The following is a 26734-nucleotide window of genomic DNA, read 5'->3' as shown; positions in this document are numbered from 1 at the left end:
GGTGGCTTGATTAGTCGGGTCTGATCTGCTGCAGGATGAAACAGCTCTTATCAGATACTCTAAATGAAAAGAGCAGGTTCTCAGCAGGTGCTTCTCGAGTTCTCGTTGTGAAAGAGTCTCGACCCTAATGACTAATGACCCTAATGAGCTGTGTGGGTCTGAGCTGACGCGAGCTGGAGCTGTTGTTTCTTTCTTAAAGCTTTTCTGATCACTGATCCGCAACTGAAACATTTTGTTTGGTTTCATTTACAACAGATTTTGTAGATGTGGGTCATGAAGGAGACTGCTTTACCGCTTTTTTATTCCTGCTTCTCACAGACAGAGTTGGCAAACCAGCAGTGAACTGAAAATAGGTGGACATTCTGATCAGCATGTGGAACAGAATTGTAATAGAGATAAGGAGGAAGAGAGAAATTGTTTCACTCCCTCTCTGAGCACAAGGTCACCGCAATCTACTCGTCTTCATGGTTATTTGGCCAGCAGTCATTTTAGTCCAGCACCCGACAGGTGTGTTCCGTCTCGCTGTCCGTGTGCCACGGCGATCATATTGGATCAGAGATGTCAGTGTGAGACGCCGGACGAGACGCTCTTTCCTTTCGGTCTGAGATTCTCCAAAGTCATGGTGTCTTCAGGAGGCATTTCAACCCACACACGGATACCTCAATAAAGTCATTAGAACAGAATTCTTTCATGTGCATCTGACATTCGCAGATAAACTTTAATGAGTTTAATGAATTTTAAATTGGAAGACTATTCCATAACTTTGGGGCTTTGTAAGAAAAAGCTCCGCCCCCAGCTGTATTTTTCATAATACGCGGTACTGACAAGCAGCCTGCATCCTTTGATCGAAGTAGGCGTGGCGGATCGTAAGACACTAGCAGTTCGCTCAGGTACTGCGGCGCGAGACCATTTAATGCTTTATATGTCAAGAGTAGTATTTTAAAATCAATGCGAAATTTCACAGGGAGCCAATGGAGTGAAGATAAGATAGGGGTGATGTGCTCATATCTTCTGGTTCTAGTGAGGACTCTCGCTGCTGCATTCTGGACTAGCTGAAGCTTATTTATGCATCTAGCTGAACAACCAGACAGTAAGGCATTACAATAGTCCAACCTAGAGGTGATAAAAGCATGAACTAGTTTTTCTGCATCGTTTAGCGACAATATATTTCTTATCCTGGCAATATTTCTGAGGTGAAAGAATGCTATCCTGGTAATATTATCTACATGAGCTTCAAATGAAAGGCTGGAATCAATAATCACACCGAGGTCTTTCACTGTTGCATTAGATGGAACAGAAAGGCCGTAAAGTTAGAGAGTGATCTAGAATCTTTCTCCTAGCTGCTTGTGGTCCTATGACTAGAACTTAGATTAAATATTGACATGGGCAGTGCCGGAAAAAGAATTTTCTGGTTTTAGAAGATGCGTGGTTTCTTCTGATATTATCTGTTTATATAAAGGGGTAAGTATGAAACTACTACACAAGTTTATGATTTTGTAGAAGATATTATTGAAACTAGTTCAGTCTCTTGAAGGGGAGTAAACTATTCTTAGTGCTGGTCTGATATAGTTAGATCATCACCTGCCTCATTAATTATTCAGTTGTCTGTTTTTAAACCCTGATTCTTTTGGTCTGATATTTTCAATCTTGTTATTGAAAGAAAAACTCACCACTGCGCGTTTCCGTGGTGCTCGTCATCCTAGTTAATTTTGCTACAGTATTCAGTAAGACTAACGTTTAAGCTGTGTGTGTGTGTGTGTGTGTGTGTGTTATACCAGGGAGCTAGTTTCTTTTCTCTAATTGATTTTCTTAAAGGTATAACGAAATATTGACTAAATATTCTATAATAGTCTCCTGATGGAGTTCTGTGGGTCAGACGGTGATCCAGTCATGATTCTCTGATTCGCTGTTAACTCTGAGATTAATGATGAAGCTCTGTGAAAATGCCATAAATTACAGGATGAGGACGAAAGGAAAAAGAAAGATGGGGGTGAGGACTGGGGGGCGGGGATGGGGGGGGGGGGTGTTGTATGAGCAGCCATTATTCTGGGCTTCCACGAGGGAAAATAAGTGCACGGTGTGGAGCAGTAAATAAGGTAAAAGATCTTACAGATGCCCTAAACCTTACTAAAGTGCAACCTTCAGTGTTTTAAGATTTTAAACTGCACAAAAGACATTTAAGTGTTTAGTTTTACATGCACGCCTACATTTTTCACTCCTCTTAACCTCCTGGGACGGTGAGAGTCACCTCTATCTATTGTGGCTGTGTTATACAGTAAATGGCTTGAATAGTGATGTACACTGCACAGCACCGATTGCATTCTGTTACAATAAATATGAATACAGGTTGCACATCTTGGGTCTATACTTTACAAACTCTGAATGCCGACATATTGACGACTTTCTAATGAGAACGTTCTTTATCTCCCGTAACTCAGTGTTTAAGGCCTTGGGCTACGGTTCACAAGGTCCCAGGTTTAAACCCCACAAACACCAAACTGCCCCTTTTGGCGCCCTTGAGCAAGACTTATAACCCTTAACCCTAAAATCTGCAGACCGTTTCTCCCAGTCACATCACACAGATTTGTAAATTAAGCGACTGACCGCGCAGCATTCTGTGACCCTGCAGGGCTTCCATGTTGTCACCATGTAAGATGTTACACCATTCTGTATATCAGTAATTATGGTTGAACCTGTTGTTCTATGAAACTTGCATAACCAGCAGGGTTCCTTATTATCTGGCTTCACCACAATTCCTGCGAGAACCCAGAGAGAAGGTTCCAGACTGCATCATATGTCACCGTGGAACTTTGTGGTGGTTTCCAGGTGATTCTAATCATCACTATTTCTTCTCCATTGTTCACAGAATCATAACAGGCTAAAGTAAGAGTATAAAACTCTAATGGTCATTTCCACCCCATGAAGGTGTGAGAAGAAAATATACCATTGGAGGAATACGGGGTGTGTGAGGATCATGAAAATTACGGGGAAAAAGTACCAACACTTACAGAATATTAATATTAATATCTTTATCCTGTTACTTCTTTTGTCCTTAAGCATGTCTACGACTCTCACTGTCATAAAGTTACAATAACGGTTTTTGAAGTTCAATTGGTTTCAGAAGAACATTGAGCTTTTATCAGTTGAGTAAGATTCTTCTGAGCTGATGTTTGTTCACAGGGTTTTGTGATTATCATCCCTTTAGCCTGGTGTAGGTGGTGTAAACGTGAGCGAGAGCCTTTAGCCTGGTGTACGTGGTGTAAACTTGAGCGAGAGCCTGAGAGTTACTGAGGACTGGGTGCGGAGGGAGCGTGTGTCAGGTGATGGAGCTGACGGAGGTGATAATCAGTCTGCTTCCTCTCTGGCAGCTTCATCCAAAGGAAATGAAGTGTTAAGACCAAACAAAGGGCATCAGTATTAGTTTTTTTTCCTCTCAGGTTAGAGGATGGCATTTCACATCCTAATGATGACACTTTTCACAAAGTGCTTTCACGCAATTACCCGCTTTCCTGGTGTTTGTCTTCATTTCGCTCGTGTCCTCTCTCAGACCTTTACTGCTGCATCAGCGACACGTCCTGAAGTGATGTGACGGCTGTTAATCCGGCGAAAACCGTCAACTTTTATAATGGAATCTTCACCCTCATTTACTTCATCCAACATGAATAATGTTCATTTATACAATATTGCTTTGGAGATTTTTTCAGAAGTAACGTGTTGTTGTTTTTGGTGTCTAGAGTCCGTCACTCCATGCAGTTTGTTTCTTCTAACTTTGTTGAAAACGAGGAAAATGATCTGTGATGCACTCCCTCAATCTGTCATGTGTTTTGGAGCTGTTTAAACGTGAACTCCAGACATAATGAGTCACGTCGAGCTGCGTTTCACTGTGCAGTTGCATTTTGATTGACGTGACTTGTGCTTCTATTTCTGTGGACGTTTTAAATAACAGTAATCCGGAGGTGATTTGAAAGCTTCATTGATGCAGCACTTCCACTGAGTTTTTCCTAAAATGATCAAAAGTTTTGCTTAACTGACAGATACAGTATGTCGTGAGACATTATTTTTCATTTTAATGTCTTTAATATTTGTATGATTCCCAGTCGGAATAAACGAGAACAGATTTACCGTAGAGCCGTTCTGTTCCTTCTGCCTTCATGTTTCAGATCTTTTACATCTCCGACTGAAGCCTGATGCGTTTTCATGAGCTTCAATAGTTTTATTGACTTTAGCGGTATTAATTAACCTGAGTTAAAAACAAAAGCCTGAAGTTTAGATATAAACAGTTTCCGGGAGAAACAAGTCTTTTATATTTAATCCTCATTAGAATTAAATGTATTTACATAAATAAATGTATTCAATTATAATGAAAACCTCCCTAAGACGAAATGAGGAGGAAACCCTGAGACTCTAAAGGGACACACGTCCTCATGTGGGTGACACCAGGCAGAGAGAGAGAGACAGGGAGAGAGACAGAGTGAGAGAAAGAGAGAGAGAGACAGAGTGAGAGACAGAGAGAGAGACTTTTGACTTTTTACGATCCTTTATTTTACAAATTTTGTTGTATAAAAATAGAATGAGGATGGATTGATTAAAAATGAGTGAGTAAATAGATAAATAAATAAATAAATAAATAAGACATTTTTTAGACATTGTAATTATTCTTTTAAACATACATAGTTATTGTGGTTTTTTTTTTTTTGTGTTCTTTTTTCAGTTTAAGTTTGGTGTAAAGATTAGTTCATTATCTTCTACTGAACACAGGGTCTCTCCACAACACCATATTGTTTTAAACATGTCCATGTCTTTCATGTTTTTGTAGAAATTGAAATCGATTAAAATTCTTGATTTAATAAGTCTGGAGAAGATCTTTTGGGGGTCACAGTCTGTGCTTTGTGCCAACTTATTTTTTCTGCTTATGTATATTGCCATTTTGGCTTGACCAATGGTAAAATTAATAAGCTGGCATTTAAAACTCTTTCTCCGGACATATTTAAAACCAAGAATAAAAAACTGGTGATTAAAATCTACATGCAGTGGTAAAAAAATGCGTTTTAAAAGGTTAAACAAGGGCGACAATCTGGAACAATGTATAAAAGCATGAAAAACAGTTTCTCTCTGTGAACAAAAGGGGCATTCTTGTGTTATTTCTGGATTTAAAATAGAGATAAAAGAGTTCACAGAGACAATTTCATGTAAAATCCTCCATTGGAGGTCAGCAAACTTTTTGGTTAATGGTGGTTTATACAGTGCTCTCCACTCTGGTTTAATATCATTATTAAAACCCAGTTCAGTGCGCCATGGGGTGTCCACCCTCCCATTCAGTTTTTTCTTGTTTAAAACCTTCACACAAGCTTTGTACAGAACCTTACCAGACACTGTCTCAAAGTTCATCTCGTCCTCACCCTTGTGCTCCAGGAGGGGGCCGCCGTATCCCTCTAGGTCTGGAGTTATGATCAGCTGTGGAAAGGGTTCCTCTTCTGTAGAGCTGGTCTCGTTTCTTGTATATTCCATCAGCTGAACTCGTTCCTCCGACGTTAGGGTGGTTCTCCATCGATGCAGGAGTTGGTTGGCGACCCGTTGAGACCGGAGTCCCATGTGTGCTGCCAAGTCCTCTGCTCGAGACAGGTCTGTTCCAGTGATGTTTACCAGCTGCCGGAGTGTCACGATCCCTGCGGAGACCAGGGTCTTGGATAATGCTGGGGTGGTTTCACTAGAGATGTCTAGATGTCCTCCACAGACTAGGGGCTCCTCCAGCAGCCAGTGTAAGGTTCTGTTTCCTTTTGCTTGTTTTTTAAAAAAGTTCCAAATTTTAAAAAGTCTTTGGTAAAAAACTGGTAATCCAGTCGTGTCCAGTGTTGTGGGGTCTATTAAAAACAGAGATCTGTCCAGTCCGAGTCCTCCCACCGTGCGTAGGAGTGTGAAGGCTGCTGCTCTCCATCCTTCGTCACTGGCACCGGTGAGGAGTCTCTGGATGAACTGCAGACGGAAGGCTGCAGTTCTGCTGGCTAGCTGCACCAGGCCCTGACCTCCTTCCTCTTTAGGCAGGTGAAGCAGGCTTTGTGGTATCCAATGCAGTTTGTCCCAGAAGAAATCTACCAGTAGGGCCTGTATGCTCGCTAGCAGGTTTGGTGGTGGGTCCATACATGCCAGTTTATGCCACAGGGACGATGCTGCTAGGTTGTTGATGACCAGCACTCGTCCTCTGTAAGACATTTTTGGGACCAATCACTTCCATCTGTTCAGTCTGCCTTTTATGCCTTCAACAATACCCTCCCAGTTTTTGTTTAAAAACTCAGCACTACCCAAGTAGACACCCAAGTATTTAAAACCGCTCTTTTTCCACATTAAACCCCCTGGTAGTGTGGGCTGTTCGCTTCGCCATTCTCCTACTAAAATAGCTTCGCTTTTGTTCCAGTTGATTTTAGCCGATGATAAAATCTTAAAATCTTCTAAAACGTCAGTTAAAAAAGTCACATCCATCTGTGTGTTCACCATTACAGCTAGATCATCGGCATAAGCTGAAAGACAGGTTAAAATATTAAAATGAGGTATATTAAAACCAGAAAGCTGATCTCTCAGTTTGCATAAAAGAGGTTTTATTGCCAAGGAATATAGCATGCCTGATAGAGAGCAGCCCTGTCTAATGCCTCTGTGTACTTTGAAAGGAACACATAAACCACCATTAACCTTCGGTACACTCTCAATGTCACTATACAATGTTTTGATCATGGCTGTGAAACCTGGGTTGAACCCAAAGCTTTCCAGCACCTTCCACAAATATTCGTGTTCAACCCGGTCAAAAGCCTTTTCCTGGTCCAGCAAAATAAGACCAGTCTTTAAATCCAAAAGTCTAGAGACATCCAAAATATCGCGAATTAAATGTATGTTATCAAAGATAGACCTACCAGGCACGCAGTACGTCTGGTCGTGATGAATGATCTGCTCCAGTACCTTTGTCAGTCTTGAGGCTAATGCTTTTGAGAGTAGTTTGTAGTCAGTGCACAGCAGTGATACCGGGCGCCAGTTTCCCAGGTGCGTCAGGTCTCCCTTTTTTGGCAGTAAGGTCAGGACAGCCCTCCTGCAGCTCACCGGGAGCTTTCCTCCTTTCACGCTGTCCTTGGAGAGCCTCCTGAATCTCTGCCAGCGTCAGTTCTGTTGCCATGTCTGTGGCCGTTTGTTCTGACAATTTGGGCAGATTTTTTAAAAAGGTCTCCTCCATTGCATGTGCTTCTGACCACTCACTACTATACAGCTTTGAGTAGAAGCTGTTTGTCTGCTTGCGAATTTCAGTGGGCTCTGATACGAGATCCCCTGATTCTGATCGCACAGCATGCATGATTCTTTTCTGTCCATTTTTTTGTTCTAGACCAAAAAAGAACTTGGAAGGAGCATCCATTTCCGTAGCATGTTTAAAACGTGAGCGGACCAGCGCCCCCTGTGCTGCAGTGCCCAGCAGGTCGTTCATTACGGCTTTTTTGTTTTTGAGGCTTTCAATATTTCCTCGATCTCCTGTGGTCTCCAAACTCTGGAGTTCCACTATTTCGGTCTCTAGAGCTCTCATTGATCTAACAATGTCTTTTGTGACATTAAGAGTGTACTGTTGACAGAAAACTTTTGTTTGTGCTTTAGCTAAGTCCCACCATTGCTGTAGAGAGCTAAAATCAGCTTTTTGTGATTTAAGACTGGCCCATAAATAAGTAAAAGACTCAATAAAATTGGCATCTTCTAAAAGTACAGTATTAAAATGCCAGTAGGCACTCTTAGGTTTTAGATTTTTCCTACTAACTGTGCACTGCACCATGCTATGGTCGGAGATGCCTACTGGGGTAATAAAACATTTCGTAAAATAAGACAGTTGATGTTTAAAACAATAAAATCTATCGAGTCTAGCCAGAGAGAGTGTGTTATCTACGGAGTGGGCCCAGGTGTATTGTCTTTGTTTTGTGTTTAAGTTTCTCCATATGTCACTTAAGTCCTGGGCCTCCATCATCTCCCACATGCGTTTACGGGAGGCCATGTGAGGTTCTTTATGGTTTCTGTCCAGATTGTCGGTTGTACAGTTAAAATCCCCACCCAGAATTAAAATATCAGCAGAGTTACAGTCATTAATGACGCTGTTTAGTTTGTCTAAAAACATCATCCTCTCTACTGCCTTGGTCGGAGTGTACACGCAAATAAAAACAAGGGCTTCATTCTCATAAAAAGTTCTCACTTTTAAAAGCCTCCCATTTAAAAATTCTTCTACTGTATAAGAGTTCGGTATAAAATTGCGAGCAAAGAGCAGTGCGACTCCAGCACACAGTGGTGTGTTGTGGCTCAGAATTGCGAGCCCGTCCCACTCTTTTGACCAGTCCGCAGAGTTTTTGGAGTCGCTGTGTGTCTCCTGCAGTAGAGCCACATCGATGTGTTTCTGTTTTAATAGTTCGTAAAGTTTTGCTCTTTTTTCATGTGTTCTTGCCCCATTAATATTTAAGCTCGCAATGTTTATTCCATTCATTAAAAGGTGTATAGATAAAAAAAACAGCCTTATGTATAAGAAAGAAAACATACCAGTGTCCAGCAGGGAGGTAAAATCACTCTAAGAAGTCCTCCTCAGCGAGTTCTTTGTTTATTTTAGTGATCCATTTCTTTATCCTGAATATTTCCCGGTCGATAAAAGCTTTGTGTTTTTTGTAATATTTGACGTCGTGAATGAACTGTCTCTTGTTTGGGAAGTGTTCTTCCAGTTTGATTTTTGAGCCTCCTTTTGTCTTTTCTAAGAAGCTGTGTATGGACTCCTCGCTGTAAACCACTGGCATTCTTTCTTCCTCAGGAGTGAGAATCAGCACAGAGTCCGATATGTAGCCGTCACTGTCTGATTCTGTTTCGGTGTCTTTTTTGGGGAGCTTTTTTCCTCCTCCCTTGCGGTCTTTTTTCCTTTTGGGTGTCTTGAAGAGGGGCTCCTCTTCCATCTCTATGTCCGCCTCGTCCCCCTGTGACAGTGCAGTGGCTGCTGCTTCCAGTTGGCGGCTCTTCGCCCTTGTACCCATCGCCGAGAGGACGGGTGACTCCAGCGCTGCACCCGAGCCCTCTGAGACCTTATCATTTGTGTTCGGCCTCGCCGGTGCCGGTTGGGTCACGTTGGGTTCCCCTCGGTCCGGTTTAGTCGAGCATGTTGCTTTTGGTGTCGATGTTGTTTCAGCTGACTCTTGGATTGCAGGCTGGGCTTGGGATTCATTTACTTTGGGCACTGGTTCGGCAGCATTTCCGGGTCCCTCAGCGGGCGGCCGAGCCGTGGTTGCGGGGGGAATGGCCACGGCCGGCACGGTGGAGTCTTGACCCGGTCGCACAGGAGCATCGGGATCATTCTGTCTTTCAGGACAGGCACGGACAAGATGTCCCATTGCACCACATTTAAAACATTTTATATCGGTGTCTGAGGAGGCGAATATGTTATAGTCAAAGTTTTCAACTCTGAATTTAAAAATGACGTTTAGCTCTTCAACACCCTCTTTAAAAATCATAAAAACAACTCTCCTGAAAGATACCAGGTGTTTTATCAGAGGGGATTTACAGCCAAGGGGGATTTTCTTTATAGGGGAGACCAGGCGTCCGTATCTGGACAGTTCTGCTGCTATCACACTGTCAGATATAAAAGGGGGGACATTAGACAGGACTACTTTCTTAGCTGGGGAGCTCAGGGGAGAGACCAGTATGTGCTCGTTATTAACACTGATTCCATTTTGGACAATTTTAATCGCTTTATCTACACTATTAACAAACACCACAACAGCACTGTTCATTCGGGAAGCAGAGACGATGTTCTCATGTCCCACCACATCACCAACCGCTAACACACACTCCTCTAAACTCGCCGCGCACACCACGCGCACACACACCACGCGCACACCGTGCCGGCGAGTCAAACTCTCATACCGCTGTGTGTCCGGAGCCGCCATGCTCTAGCAACACACACACACACACACACACACACTCACACACACAAACTCACTCACACAACAAAGTATATGAAGCCAAAAGATGTAATAAATGGCGAATGAAAAAAATGCACAAAAAAGAAAATTGGCAAAACGCCAATCGCTCTCGTGCGCTCTACACGCCACACTCGCTTCCCTGCCACACCGCGCATGCGCAGAGAGACAGAGAGAGAGACAGAGACAGAGTGAGAGACAGAGAGAGAGAGACAGAGTGAGAGACAGAGAGAGGGAGAGATAGAGGGGGAGACAGAGAGAGAGAGAGAGTGAGAGACAGAGAGACAGAGAGACAAAGAGAGAGAGAGACAGAGAGACAGAGAGACAAAGAGAGAGAGAGACAGAGTCAGAGAAAGAGAGAGAGAGAGACAGAGTGAGAGAGAGACAGAGACAGAGTGAGAGACAGAGACAGAGTGAGAGACAGAGAGAGGGAGAGATAGAGGGGGAGACAGAGTGACAGAGAGAGACAGAGAGAGGGAGATATGGAGAGAGGGAGAGAGAGACAGTAAATCAGCTCCTGCTGTAACTGTGAGGGTGAAAGTGCATCTGTGTAACAGGAAGTGTGTCCTCATGATGTCCACTGTCCTGAGGTTACACACTGTTCACTGATGGAGACTCGGGTACAAAAGTGTTCACGGTGCTTTCGGTCCTAAAACTGCCGTCCTGCGCCGTCACACTCGGCATCTTCATGGTTTCTAGGAGGAATCGTCCTGTCTCGTGTCTCTTCACACGTAGGACTGTGTCTCGCTGAAGGACACGTGTGTAGAAACAGAGAAGAATCCGTTGATCTGAGTGACCCTGTAATATTATTGCTCTGGGTTATAAAGGAGAATCATTTAGGAGCACAAACCAAACAAACCCAAGCTTCAGGAAGTCGAGCAACAAAACTCGAGTTTTAAAGTAAAAGGTTTAAACTTGTCTCTCCTCGTCCGTGTCCAGTCCGACTCCCTCCATCTGATTACAGCCTGTTTATGTAGGAAAGAGTTTTGAGTCACTTTGTGTCTTTGTGCATGAGCATGAATCATCCGGTGTTGATGTGATCGGATCTCCTCCATCACTGACGGAACCTCAGGAGTGTGTGTGTGTGTGTGTGTGTGTGTGTGTGTGTGTGTGTGTGTGACTCTCGCAGCTCTTCTTCTGTTACGGTGGAAATAAACCCTCTGTATCTGCAGTATGACCTGAAGAAGCTCCTCGGTGCAGTGCAGGCGCTGACTGGGCGATTCTGCTAACGACGCGACCTCTGACCCGCGCTGCGCTCCGTCACTGACTTCAGCGGTTCAGTCGGGATTCGTTTCCCCCGAGGGTGTGGGGTGTAATTATTAATGGACTATCTCTCGGGTTTTATTCTCAGTCTGTCAAGTCAGTGCTCCAGATTTCCTCTTCTATAAACTGAGCTGAAGGAAAAAACGCAGTAGAATCATGTATATTCACTGGCCACTTTATTAGGAACACATGGCACTTATTTAATCAGACAATCATGCGGCGGGAGCACAGCGTATAAACTCACACACGTACGGATGAAGGGCGTCAGGTCACGATCACATCAACACCAGAATGAGGAGAGCGTCTGATCTCTGTGATCTAACCCCGCGGCCCGGGCGCTGGTACCGGAAGGACCGGTTAGAGTATTTAGAATAAAGTCTTCAGAATAAAGTCCATATTACACAAGTCCAGACCAGGTTCAAAGGGCGTGGCCTTGTGTACACACCCCCTGGTCATGTGACCTCCTAATGAAAAGGTACGACCCCCTTTGTAATACACACAGTCAGGATAAAGATCAGAACAATCAGTGTGTGTGTGTGTGTGTGTGTGTGTAGTGAACATGAAGTGTATGCACAGTGAGGATACTCCTAACTCTGTGATTTACACACATCACTTATTCATAACACACACACACACACACACACACACACACACATATATGATTTGTGGTTTTTTTAGTTTGAGGTTGTCATTTTCTTGCTGCTTAAAAGTAGTTTTTGTCTGTTGTGTTGTTGTGTTGTTGTGCTGTTGTGTTGTTGTGTTACTCCTTCTCTCCGTGGCATCATTAGTGTGTGAGGGACGTACAAGTGTGTGTTATTTTATTATAATTGTGGTGTAGAGTGTCAACCTGCTGCAGCTGTATGTCACATTCAGAGGTCTGCTGTGTATTTGTTATTGCATTATATACACTGTGTGTGTGTGTGTGTGTGTGTGTGTGTGTGCTGACTGTCTCTGTCAGTGTGTGTATGTGTGTTTGTTCTCAAAGGACTTGGTTTATTTTGGCTGCTACAGTTAATTTCTTGTTGCTGACTCGATTTCTGCGCATTGATTTTTCATCTGTTGTCCGTTGGTGATGAGGAGAGGGGGCGTGGCACTGAGGTGTTCGGGACGCTCTGCGGTGTTTGGATGTGCTCACACAGATCAGTTGGAGGTGATTAATGTCACTCTGGGTGTGTGTGTGTGTGTGTGTATTCTTACATACACTGTGTGTGCACTGCTGAACCAGAGACAGGATCATGTGCTCCGAAAGCTTTAGAGAAGCCTAACCCGCCTGGTCCGACCCCGCAGGTCCTGGTGCCGGAGGACACACCGCACACCTCCCGAGGTCTCGTGAGGTCCAGGTCCGGTGACCTACACGGCATCATTCAGCTGTTTTTATCGTCACGTCAGATGTGTGCACGAGTGTCAGGTGGACAGAGTGTCAGGTGGCCGTTACACGTGACGTGAGCTGTGTATGCATGTCATGTCAGGTGGGTGTTATGTAAGTGTTATGTCACTGTGGCATTTTCCCTCGGCGCGGTGCGATCAGCCCACGCACCTACACGTCCTTTATGGCAAATTAAGATTCATTACAGCGTTTATGCGTGAGATAAAGTCCCAAATGGACTTTATTAGATCATTCTTCAAATTAATTTCCACTCTGTCCCTTTCAGTCTGCGCGGCGGTACGAGGCAGGAGACGTATGAACGACACACACGTCGGTTTCTCTTCGTTAAGTGCACGCAGTCATGGGAGGCTGATTACTTCACATCCAAGCGGATGTTTAGCTGAATTATGGCATCAATTAGCTCGTTTGGAGGAGCAGAATGCAGAGCCATAAAAGTGATCCGAATGTTTCGCAGTCGTTAAGAGGAACTGAGATGACGGTGTTTATGACCTGCAGAAACTTTAGCGCTTTTTTGCCTTTTTACTTAATAATTCCAGTTTTCCTTTTGTACTTTAAAACGCTGCGAGCTGAGATTCCTCCAGCGAAACTATTCAGGAGCGTGACACCTGCTTCTACCTCTAACACGGCATCGCTCTGCCTTTTAGCCAAAATCACGTTAATTATGGAACCAGCTTTATCCTGTCAACGGATTAGGACGGATTCTCAGCCATCTGTCAGACATCAGTCATTTCATGCGTATTAGTAGTACGAGGAAATTAAAAGTCTCATCCAGCAGATTTGTGCATTATTGTGCGTATGAGTGTGTGACGAGCATCTTTCTCCAGTACAGTACCTGGTTAGCGTAGCTAGCTAGGACACAGCTGTTAGCTCATGTGCTAATTCTTTATTATTGCTTGTTGTTTTGTTAAAATTATGAATGAGTGGAGCTCACAGTCTGCACACACCAGTTCTGTAAGAGTGTGATGGCATAAAACTCACAAATTAGGCACAGCACTAATTACTAATTATCGAATCAGTCAGTCGTGTGTCAAACTCCTGCAGGTATGGACCAGCAGCTTCAGATCAGGATGGGGAAAGTCGGATCCCAGTCATTTGACTGCATCGTGCCAGATGGGCCGGTTTGAGTGATTCAGTAACTCCTGGGATTTCCACACTCCGCCGTCTCTAGAGTTTATTCAGGATGGTGCAGTAATGAGAAACTTTCAGCGAGCAGCAGTTCTGAAGCCCCTGAATTTCCGAGAAGAACGATTAGTATGTCAGATAAGTGCTCTGTACAGCTTTGGTGAAATGAAAAGGATCTCAAAATACACAACCCTTTAAACCTTAAGGAGGATGAGCTACAAGAGCAGAACATCATGTCAGTCAGGGGCAGAAAGCTAATGCTGCAGTGGACACACCCACAAGCTGCTCTGATGAAGTTCTGCTGAGGGACAGAAACGGTCAGAATGCATGGCTCCAAGCTGCCCTGTGCCATCGCTCCAGGCTGGTGGAGATGCTGTGATGATGTGGAGAATAGTGTCTTGGCTCACTATGGGCTGTTAAAGCCAATCAGTAATCACTAGAATGTCACAGTGTGTCTTAAAGTAAATGATATAATGCACCATGTCACAAAGCAACGGTCACCTCAAACTGGTTTTAATGGGTTCAGTGTTCTTCTGTAGCCATCTCAGTCACTGCATCTAAATCCAGTAGAATATCCTTGGGATTTGAGAGAACAGGAGCTTCGCAGCATAAAAGAATAAATCTACAGGAATCATGTGATGCAGTCATGACAACGTGGAGCAGAAACTCGAATAAAATGAAATCTATGTTACAAAGAACTGAGGCTGTTTAAGAGCAAAAGGAGGCTCTGGCAGGAATCCTTTTTGTGCTGTGGGGCGGAGCCTCCATCAATCAGAATGTTTGTCCGGTGTGTCCATCGGATTGGGATGTGCTCTGTGGTGCCCTTATGTGCTGCACCGGGTGTTCTGGTGCCTTTGTGTAGTGCACCGTGTGTTCTGGTGCCTTTGTGTAGTGCACCGGGTGTTCTGGTGCCTTTGTATAGTGCACCGGGTGTTCTGGTGCCTTTGTATAGTGCACTGGGTGTTCTGGTGCCTTTGTATAGTGCACTGGGTGTTCTGGTGCCTTTGTGTAGTGCACCGTGTGTTCTGGTGCTTTTGTGTAGTGCACCGTGTGTTCTGGTGCCTGTGTGTAGTGCACCGTGTGTTCTGGTGCCTGTGTGTAGTGCACCGTGTGTTCTGGTGCCTGTGTGTAGTGCACCGTGTGTTCTGGTGCCTTTGTTTAATGCACCGGGTGTTCTGGTGTTCTGTCTCAGACTGGACGCGCTGGCCTTGGGCGAGCCTTGGGTGATCCTGTCACCAGTTTACTGGAGTATAACTGGTAATCAGAGTTATTCAGGTCGGCTGGCGGTGGTGTTAGTGTTATCACTGATTGGTGTATGTATAAATATATAAATATAAAATTCCCTTCTGAAGTGGGGAGTTTGTTTCCATGGTAACAATCAATGACTCTCCACTTGACACATAAATGCCACGGTCCTTCACACAGAACCCGACACACACCAGCTCCAGATAATCAGCCGAGTGAATCGGGCCGATCGGCTCTGATGGGTTTCTGTAGGAAAGTAGCGCTTCGAGGGCGGGGCGGATGTAGAGAACATGGTGGGGTAGAGGTTTGGGTGTGGTGTGTTCAGACGGTGTGGAGGCAGAGAAAAGGGTTTATTATCTAACCAGTCTTTACTGTGTCATTAATTAAAACTTTAATAAGTTGGAAAGTTTCTGTGGTGTAAAAGGAATAAAACACCTAGGGCGTGGCAGTAAAGGAAACTGACCAGCTTGGGTCGTATGGAACCGTATTACACCAGGACACCACCAGGGGCGCGTCTGTGTTTATTAACTGCTGTATTTGCGTCCTGGCCACATTTATTTACGTCTGACTCTGAGTTGTAGAGATTTGCGAGTGTAAATATAAAGCGTACATGTCACTGTGTAACTGTTTTATTGTGTCAGTGTGTGTTATTCTGTGTGTGTGTGTGTGCGTGTGTGTGTGTGCGGGTTGTGACGTTGAGAGTTATTATTGTGATGAGTTACGGGTGTTAATGAAGGCAGGCTGCTGAGCGAGCTGAGAAACACTGAGCCATTTGTTACCGTAAAACTTCAGATTTTTTTTCTAGAGAAATTATATAAAATCATTTCATCTATACAAGCCGATGATCATAATATTCCTTTTGTTCTTCTGTCTTTCGTTCTTTCATTATTTTGTCATGTAAAAGATTAAAATCACTGAAAGCGCAGTCACTCTGTCGTATGTGAAATATTAGATGTGGACGAGATGGAGTATAGATGTACGATGTGGTTTAAGTAATGCATGAAACCATTTTCACCAAGGGCACAGCAGGCGCGCTGTCGGCGCTCAGGGGATTAGCATGCACCTCACACCGCCAGACCTGCTCAGTAATAAATGGCGATTGGTTTTGAGACAGGTGGTCGAACTGCTCCGTCCCAACTCGAAGCGCGCCCACGTTTCAGCTCCTGAAGGTCAGTCCTGATGTCTGATCTGCATGAAGATGGTCCGGGTGACGCGGGTACATGCGCGGCTCTCTGTGCACGCGGAGCCTCCAGGGGTCCGCGGGAAGGTATCGGTCCTGTGAGGACGCTCCACCTGTGATGTATGGGTTTCTGCATTGCTAATGCTTTTGAATAAATGTTCAGCCTCAGTCAAGATAATCTCTGGAGATCTTCATTAATTTTTCAGGAGATGGTTAATCACTTCAGGTCCTACAATCACTGCACCTGTTTCTGTTAGTGTAATTAATTTGTGCTACTGAGGGACACAGACAGCGCGAGCATGAAGAAATGTTAGCGAGTGTGTATTTATTACACTTACAGCTCCAAGGCCACGCCGACCCACTGCAGCGCGCCGCCGCTGTTTAGCTTCACACACGCTGGGGTTGTCCCGCTGAGCCGCGGATCTACTCGTCTCCTTGTAGCTTAGCAACAATAGCTGGACATAAGCGGTGATGAGAAGAGAACCGCAGTCTTATATCCACACTCGCCCTGGTTCTACATAAATCCCTCACAGCTCAGACCTCAAACATTCAAGACTGAAACAGAACTCAGGTGAAGGCGGAGAACACAAGGAGGTGTGTGTGTGTGTGAGCTAAACGTGATTGTGTGTTAACGTCGCTGTAGCGCTGACGTCAGTAGCAGTGTGAACATTAGGTCAAGTGGATTTTACTGCAGATTATTCTTTCTGAGAAACCTTCAGGCTTTGAGACATAAAACACAGCAAATGGTTTATTTAGTCTGGAATTCAAAAAACAGATTTTTGTAACTTTAATCCCACACAGGTGATGAATTAATCTATCAGCATTGACTCCACCCACTTCCCCCTTTAGAGTTTTTATAGGGGCAGGAATCACCAGGCGCCGCCCGGTACGATATTATCACCAAATTTTACGACTTTATAAAAATGCCGATTAGACTTTTTTCAGATTGTAAATCTAATTCTGTAATCTAATCCTGTAATCTAAACCTGTAATCTAATCCTGTAATCTTATCCTGTAATCTAATCCTGTAATCTTATCCTGTAATCTAATCCTGTAATCTAATCCTGTAATCTAAACCTGTAATCTAATCCTGTAATCTTATCCTGTAATCTAATCCTGTAATCTAATCCTGTAATCTAAACCTGTAATCTAATCCTGTAATCTTATCCTGTAATCTAATCCTGTAATCTAATCCTGTAATCTAAACCTGTAATCTAATCCTGTAATCTAATCCTGTAATCTAAACCTGTAATCTAATCCTGTAATCTTATCCTGTAATCTAAACCTGTAATCTAAACCTGTAATCTAAACCTGTAATCTTATCCTGTAATCTAATCCTGTAATCTAAACCTGTAATCTAATCCTGTAATCTAATCCTGTAATCTAATCCTGTAATCTAATCCTGTAATCTAAACCTGTAATCTAATCCTGTAATCTAAACCTGTAATCTAATCCTGTAATCTAAACCTGTAATCTAAACCTGTAATCTAATCCTGTAATCTTATCCTGTAATCTAATCCTGTAATCTAATCCTGTAATCTAATCCTGTAATCTAATCCTGTAATCTTATCCTGTAATCTAATCCTGCCACCTGCATATTCACATAAAACATGTTTAAAATATATAGAGTTGGTATCTGAACAGACGCACAAAAGAACAGTAATACAGAACTAATTATAAAACTAATTCAATTTTTTCCCTATTCATGTATGTACAGTGTCTGTCTGTCCGTCAGTCTGTCTGTCCATCAGTCTGTCTGTCTGTCTCTCCGCTGATAAACTCAGTAAGTGTTCAGTGTAATTACGTCTATAAAATGTAATCAGTGTAATCTGAATGCTCTAGCACATTGTCTAGAAATATATATATACAGTATATGTGTGTGTGTGTGTGTGTGTGTGTGTGTGTGTGTGTGTGTGTGTGTGTGTGTGTGTGTGTGTGTGCGCGTAATGTAAATCTTATTGATTTTTCTCAGCATGTCTTTGTTTTGCTCCGTGTTACTGTGACACAGCTTTAGCATCTTCAATATGTAGAACCGGGTTTAACTCTGTGTGTGTGTGTGTGTGTGTGTGACAGTGCAGACCATCATTATTTTAAAGAGATGCAGTGATGGTGTAGGTGCTCAGTGGGCGGAGCTCTCATTAGAGGTGTCATGTGACCGTCTGATTCTCTCCGGTTGGGTTCTGGAGCAGCTGTGAGTCTCTGATGATCTCGGACCTGATTTCATTTCCTCTCTGTGATTCATGTACAGATGTACAGAGTTAGTGTGAGTGTAGGATGTGAAACTCAACATTAGTGTGTTCACTTTTTTACAACTGAGAAAACACGCAGTAGAGACGCATCTGTGTGTGTGAACTGTACACACACCCATTCACCAACACACACTTGAGAAATAAAGGGAGTTTTTACGCTCAGAACTGTGTTCTGTTATTAAAGGTATGTTACAGAATTGTGTTTTATATCTCTGAGTTATATTAAGTGCAGTTTGTGTTTTTAAGCACAGTGTCACTTTACACACACACACACACACACATGGACGGACAGACGGACATCTCCATTGAGAGTGAAGCTTTAAAGATAAAATCTTTAGAGATCAAACTGGTTTTAGACCAACAGCTACGTTAACAGTAGACAGATGTGTCCAGATGTTGGCTGGATTTTTCTGAACGTCTGAGACCAAAACCTTAAACATGCAGCTCTGAGATTAATGACTTCCACCTGATCGTTCTAATTTTATATCAGAAAATATTAGTAATGTGTGTGTGTGTGTGTGTGTGTGTGTGTGCATGTGCATGAACTGAGATCATTTTAATCACTGACATTTTAACATATGCAGGTAGAAAGGTTAAAAATCTCTGCACTCCTTCATGAATATGTAACGCGAGCTGCAGGTCGGCGCTACAGGTTTGTAAATCTCGCTCTGATTTCTTCCTCTGAGGAATTTCCACATCTCTCAAAGCAGAATTCATTTATATGTCAGTCTTTAAGCACATTCGTGTGTGTGTGTGTGTGTGTGTGTGTGTGTGTGTGTGTGTGCGCACTCTTCATCCTTCTCTCTTTTCCTCTCCGTCTGTTCACACGTCCATCACTAACATCCATCCCTTCATCTATCTGTCCTCCGTCTCACAGCCTGTAATTCTCTTCTCCTCCTACAATCCTCCCTGCATCGGTGTCAGACGAGATGGGAGAGCCGTCTAGACTCCCGTCTGTGGTTTTATCAGAGAGATGCATTCTGGGGGACGGAGACACCCACACGGCGGCCGAGGAGAGAGCGCGCTCAGTTCTCAGCCATTTCGCTCCCAGGGTTTGGGCTGAAAGTTCAGGACGGCTAAAGGTCACGCTTTGCAAGTCTTATACGAGTGTCTTCAATTAGCAGCGTTTAAATGTCAGCGCGCTGATTATTATTTCTGTTCAGGCTGCAGAGAAACAGATCTGTGTGCATTAAGGGTTTCATTTCTAAACACTGCGACTCCTCGCTCCACTCCAAAACACTTTACATTACATAGCAGTGTGTGTGTGTGTGTGTGTGTGTGTCAACACGTAAGCAAACGAAGCAAAAGCTGCAAAACAGGGGCGTGTCTCAGTTACACTCGATTCTGAGAACGAGCTTAAGTGCATTAGGAGTCGTGTTAAGTCTAGCGCCACCATCTGACAGTTTAATGAAACCAACTTTTTTCTTCTTTTCTGTAAATAAACTCCCTCACACACACACACACACACACACACACACACACACAAACAGAGTAAGTGTGTAATTAAAGTGTAAGTAAACATTCTTCAAATTGAAAAGTTTATAATAAGATGTTTATTCAGATTGGAGGAAACCAGCCGTGATCACTGATGAAGCGAGAGTCCGCGCGGCAGATGAGTGTTCACTCAGATTGTTCCTCCACCGCGCGCGGGTTTTATTTATGCCTTAATTACCATCAACCAGATGACCAGTACATTACTCATTTACATCCAATCAGGAGTGTGAAATAATGTCAAAAATATATATTTATGTATTATTTTAAACCCCTTAAAAAAAAACCCTATTTTAAAATCATTATTAAGAATGCTCTCTCATGGTCGTGTGTTCTTAGATATTTTGGTTAAAATAAATGAACTTGCCTTAACGCTTCCCTACAGTGTGTCTGATGGTATAATCAGTAACTCGGTGTCACCATTTGAAGTCGCTCTGGATGAGAGAGTCTGTGGCGTGTCTAAACGTGAATGTTGGAGGTGTGTAGAGTTGGGTTGAGTGAACACCAGAGGTCCAGTTTAATATTTAACTGGAACAGAGAGGATTCTGGGAATTCTAACAGGTGCTAATGGACTTTCTAATTTACGTCTTTCCTCTGGCAGGACGTGTGACACTAGCCGGAGCCGGAGCTGATCTGCGGCGGGTTGATGGTCGGAGACGCGATACGGGCCTCGTAAAGTGACAGGGATATAATTAGTGTGTTTCCTGTACAGAGAGAGAAATGTGTCATCAAATAAATTGTATTCTTACCGAGTCTCGTGTCTCACTGCCAAGTCACTTCCATGAGTAATTTTTGGAGCAGTAATTTCTCATTTTCATGATTATATGGCTGTGATTTAATTATACTGGGAGAAAATTAATGTGACTCAAACTGTCTCTCTCTCTCTCTCTGTCTCTCTGATCTTTGCTCCAGACTTTGCCAGATCGGTGGCAGGTAGACCGGTGCCGTATGCGGCCGTGTTGAGGATGAAGCTGGACAGCTCCTCTTCCTCCTCCTCCTCACTTCTCAATCCCAGGACGAGGCTGAGGCAGGACCACGGTTCTTCTGTCCAGGACTGGCCTCTGTTCTCCAGACTGTCAGCTCTCGGCTTTCAGGAGGACGATCACAGTGAAGGTCAGAACCTGGTCATCACACAGCACAACCTCGTCCCTTAATGCTCACCCCGTGACCGTACAGAGCAGTGTATCTGATCAAACACTGGTGTCTAATCCATCACGGAAACACACACCCCGGGTTTACTGTGTGTGTGAGTTTGTTTTTTATCACATTGTACAGTTTCTGATCTCTATCAGGCGCCGTATACAGCTTAAAACAAACTTCACACACACACACACACACACACACACACACATGAAGCAGTCACACATACATATGTACTATGCATTGTTTAAACAAATACATATGCAATGCACAAACACACACACCCTCTGTGCACTAAACACCTACGAGACAACTACTGAGATTTCTATAAGAGACAGCATGATAGAGTGTGTCTCTGTGTCATTATTAATCTGTAAATCATCTGATAAAACTCTAAATTCAACTAAACTTGTCTTCTGAGTCAAACTAAACTAATCTAACTAAAACTAAACTAAACTCACTCGCTGGCTGGGAATCGACCTCAGACCCTGGAGGTGCCAGGCGACAGTGCTAACCACTAAGCCGCTGTGCCGTCACAAACTAAACTAATCTAAGCTAGTCTTACTAGCGATACTTCTTATGGTGAAAAGTCAGAGCTAGAACTAGCATTAGCATAGCAATAGCATTAGAGTGCCAGTGTGGGAGTAGAACCGAACAGCTCAGTGAACACAGTCTATAAGTCTGAACCAAACACGCGTGAGACCCTGAACACACTGAAACACAGGATTTAAATAGACAAACTAATCAACAGCATCAGCTAAAGCAGTCATGTGACCGTGGTGTAGATCATGAGCATGTGATTGTGACATGTGACCGTAGTGTAGATCATGAGCATGTGATTGTGACATGTGACCGTGGTGTGGATCATGAGCATGTGATTGTGACATGTGACCGTGGTGTAGATCATGAGCATGTGATTGTGACATGTGACCGTGGTGTGGATCATGAGCATGTGATTGTGACATGTGACCGTGGTGTGGATCATGAGCATGTGATTGTGACATGTGATCGTGGTGTGGATCATGAGCATGTGATTGTGACATGTGACCGTGGTGTGGATCATGAGCATGTGATTGTGACATGTGACCGTGGTGTGGATCATGAGCATGTGATTGTGACATGTGACCGTGGTGTGGATCATGAGCATGTGATTGTGACATGTGACCGTGGTGTGGATCATGAGCATGTGATTGTGACATGTGACCGTGGTGTGGATCATGAGCATGTGATTGTGACATGTGACCGTGGTGTGGATCATGAGCATGTGATTGTGACATGTGACCGTAGTGTAGATCATGAGCATGTGATTGTGACATGTGACCGTGGTGTGGATCATGAGCATGTGATTGTGACATGTGACCGTGGTGTGGAACATGAGCATGTGATTGTGACATGTGACCGTGGTGTAGATCATGAGCATGTGATTGTGACATGTGACCGTGGTGTGGAACATGAGCATGTGATTGTGACATGTGACCGTGGTGTAGATCATGAGCATGTGATTGTGACATGTGACCGTGGTGTGGATCATGAGCATGTGATTGTGACATGTGACCGTGGTGTAGATCATGAGCATGTGATTGTGACATGTGACCATGGTGTAGATCATGAGCATGTGATTGTGACATGTGACCGTGGTGTGGATCATGAGCATGTGATTGTGACATGTGACCGTGGTGTGGATCATGAGCATGTGATTGTGACATGTGACCGTAGTGTAGATCATGAGCATGTGATTGTGACATGTGACCGTGGTGTGGATCATGAGCATGTGATTGTGACATGTGACCGTGGTGCATGCTTCAGTCTTATTAACGCTTCACTGGCTGTTTATTCACTTAAACATTTACATTCCTGCTTTTGATTTCTTTAAACTTTAAGCTCCAGAATTTATTCCTGATTTGCGGAGCAGCTCGATCACCTCGAGTCTGGACCTGAGGATCAGCACAGCTCGGCTCAGGGAACATTTTAATCAGATATTATCTCTAAACTCTGGAGCGGTGTAAAGGACTAACATCTGCATTCTTTAATAAATTACAGACTGAAAATGATCTTTTTTTTTTTTTTTTTTGGGTCCAAAGCTAGCTGAACTTCAGATTCAGTCTGATCCCGAACAATACAGTCTGCTCGACATTATTCCTCGCGCAGTTTAAGGATTTGACCTCCAAAATCCATCTTCATTGTAATACTAATTTTTATTACATTTATTATTACAAACATTCCATCTGTTTTAATATAATATAGCACTCATCTGTCCAGTAACGCATCATCACAGAGCTGAATGGCATTTTAATCTTTACTGTGATGTTTGTATAATAAATTCTAGTTTTCTGATATTTCAGCTAATTTTAAGTCCTTGACACTTTTACATCCTACATCCAACAGTACGCACGTTCCCAGTTGTACACGGAACATCTTGTAGGTACAGCTGAGACGCTCGGCGTCTGTGTGAAACTGGAGTAATTAAGTCATCGCAGCAGGCTGATGTCAGTGTAATGGCGAGAGTGACCTCGAGAGGAACGCCCGGCCGATCCATCACGAGCGTGTGCGCGGCGAGGTCACGGCCTGCAGGAAATTGAAGAGGGATCATCAGAACACTTTCAGCTCCCCGAGCCCCGTCTCTGTTCGCTCTTCCTTCTGATAGATGCATTTGTCAAGAAAAAGGGAAATATTCATTTTCACAGGAGCAGAATGGAGCCCCAACATGACGGCTATCATCACGAATAAATCACTGCTCTACTGCTCGATTCACGGCGGGTCTCCGCAGGGTCGCGCGCAACCTGAATGGCAAAGATGATTATTAAAGGGAAGATTTGTTGGTGTTTTGGGTCGGATGTGCTTGACACAAAATGCTGTCTTGTATCGCCTCAGAGACAACATAATCTCCTGGCTTCATCAGCGTGGTTAGTTAAACCTTCATGCAACACTCGCAGGGTTTTATTTATGCTATGAAGTGCAAGCTTTTTATTTCCATTGTATCTTTAAAAGTAAAAAAAACTCCAGGCTTGACCATGAAAAGTTACATACAAACCAAAAGCAAGTGACATTTTGATCTTAAATTGAATCCAGTGAATAGATTCAGATCCGAGTTTTCCGTCGATTGAGCCGTCACGTCCGTGTTTTAGACCGAAGGGTCAAACTGACTTTATTGTGTTTGAATGTTTTTTTTTTCCTCTTACACAAATAAAGAGTCTCACAACAAGCTGCTAAGTGGAATCAGGTGTGTTAATGCAAGAACAACAGAACACTGCTACAGGTCAGGCATCGGCTGTTTGGCAGGAAATGGCATTTGTGTGAATTTATTTACTTACTGCATTTACTGATAAAATCTGCGGACAGAAGAACATCTTTCAGTGTGACCGAATAACCACGGACACCGAGGTGTTTCCGGTGGATAAAACTGAAACAGTAAATTATTGATCACGCACATATTTCTCAGTCTTTGAGCTGGATGGTCTCAGTGCTTTGTTGTATGAATAATTTATTGCTCACTGGAGCAAAATGACGAATAGCAAAAATGTCATTGTGTTACCTCTCTGTGCTGAAGTCAAGTCCGCCTGCCTGGTGCCCTCATCGCTACCAGGCAATAATTAAACCATCAGGAACATCTTGAACTGTCCATGTCTATATCTGACCTTTATTTGACACTGTCATGGTGTCTTTAGAACTTGGACAACTTCTGTTATGCTGAACTTCCAGCAGCCTAACACACATGATGTTGTTATATAATCCCTGCTACCCGTTATCACCCAGATGGGGATGGGTTAAGTCTGGATCTTCTCAAGATTTCTTCCTATTGCTATCTCAGGGAGTTTTTCCCCTTAACACCGTCACCCTCGACTTGTTTATCAGGGACGATTTCACAATCTCATTATTATCTAAACACACTTTTTCTTACTCATACACACTTCCATAAATTTTCTTTTCATTTTGTGAAGCTCCTTTGAGACAATAACCATTGTTAAAAGCGCTATATAAATAAAATTGAATTAAATTGAATAGATTAAAAAAATTTTGCTTTTGCAAATACGCCAAACCCATGGGACACCTACACATACAGCAAGTTCAGGCATTACGCTAATTGTCAGAAATGAAGACTGATGCAGTTAAAAATGAAGTGAAGGGAAGTGTGTAAGCTGCCCTGCTCTGGACTCATACACTATAGAACAGGACCAAACATAGTTGTGAATGTTCGCGGAATTTGCTTGGCCACCAATACGTGACGTTTAGGAGCTGAGATGTCTATCATGGGGTCGTCGGGATGCCCTGGGGTCGGGGGGGACATGTGAGACCACGTGGTTCATCTGCCTCATAGGAGGAAAGTGAATCAACCCAAATATTTTTTATCCATGTCCTGCAGGGGCAGTACACACCGTTCCCCCAGAACCATGATGCCACTGATGTATGGGGCTGTTGAGGAGGGCCCTTATCCATGTCTGCTCTAGGGGGCGCCGTATCACAGCTGACCCTGTTCTTTGACTTTCAACTTCATAACAAGCTGGGGTATTCGAAACTTGGTCTGTAGCAAAGCATGAACTTGACCCTAACCAGGGATGCCATTCTTCCAGTGAGGCCAGTATGACGGCCAGTATTTCTTATTTTTCTACATTTTAAGTTTGCTCAAACAACTGCAAAAAGCTCTGTTTTATGAAGTGTCCCCTTCCACCACAGATGTCTTGGTCGGGTGCGGATGCTTCCAAATATTAGATTGCCTCAGCAGCTGTGTTCACAACAACATTTTCATCCTTTCTCAAACTGAGATGAGGGTGTTGTCAAAGCTGTGGTGACGTCGGGGAAAGCCAAGATGTTGAACTGCAGGCCGCAAGAGATGAGGATTGTGAAGCTGCCAAGGGAGTCCTTAAATCAGAGAGGGCTTTGGGGTTGTGGTGACCTGAAAGGAAGTACCCTCATTGTGAAGATCACTGACTTAGAGAACAAGGGGTCAATGGCAATCTGTAGGCAATGACTAAAGAAAATACTAAAGACTTAGTGACAAAAGCTTCACAGGACTTTTGTAAGTCGCTCTGGATTACAGTGTCTGCTAAAAGCTTAAATGTAAGGAGTTGTAGGCACAAAATATTAGATGATTGGAGTTGCCACAATAATAACAGTCCCTTCATTCTCCATCACTCCTATTCCCCCGGAGTTAACATGATCTTTCTCATTGTCTGGGTTCAATGTGATTACACTGGACAGCCTGTGCCATGGAAACTCTGGGCATTTGCCAGTTTCAGATCAGATGATACTGTAGCTTGATGGCCAAGTCGATGAAAGCATTCAGTGTGGTTTGATCGTTGCATCATGATATTTTGGTAAGCAATTCCAGGTTCAGTTGCTGCTGGAATGCAGCTTTTAGTGTCAGCTCATTCCATCGACTGAGGAGAGATCAGAATTCTGTGGCATACTGTATCTGGTGGTGCTTCTTTTTTCCTGAATCACCACGAGAAGCTGCTCACCGATTTCTTTGCCATCTGGGAAGTGATCAAACTCTCGTTTGAATAGCTTGTCAAATCGATCATAGGAAGTCAGGAAAATGTCATCTTCTGCCCAGGTTGCTGGAGCACAACGTACCACTCATGGTGTACTGCCAACAATGTGCTAATTTCCTATTGCTCAGCCAGTCACAGATATTTAAAAGAAAGACAGAGCAGCACCTTGTTATGATGATGCATCACCTGAATATGTCTCG

General features: G+C 43.5%; 1 protein-coding gene across 1 annotated transcript in view; it reads left to right on the top strand.

Annotated features, from left to right (window-relative positions):
* Positions 1-26734, top strand: part of cntn5 (contactin 5) — a 176074-nt gene that overhangs the window by 76958 nt on the left and 72382 nt on the right. The window contains exon 3 of the mRNA XM_053500248.1: positions 20818-21018. Within this exon, the coding sequence (XP_053356223.1) occupies positions 20818-21018 (201 nt within the window). The remainder of the gene's footprint in view (positions 1-20817; positions 21019-26734) is intronic.

The sequence above is a fragment of the Clarias gariepinus genome, chromosome 7 (genome assembly GCF_024256425.1).
Source record: "Clarias gariepinus isolate MV-2021 ecotype Netherlands chromosome 7, CGAR_prim_01v2, whole genome shotgun sequence".
NCBI classification, from domain to species: Eukaryota; Metazoa; Chordata; class Actinopteri; order Siluriformes; family Clariidae; genus Clarias; species Clarias gariepinus.
The sequence above is the reverse complement of the archived record's forward strand: the minus strand, read 5'-3'. Positions and strand labels throughout refer to the sequence as shown.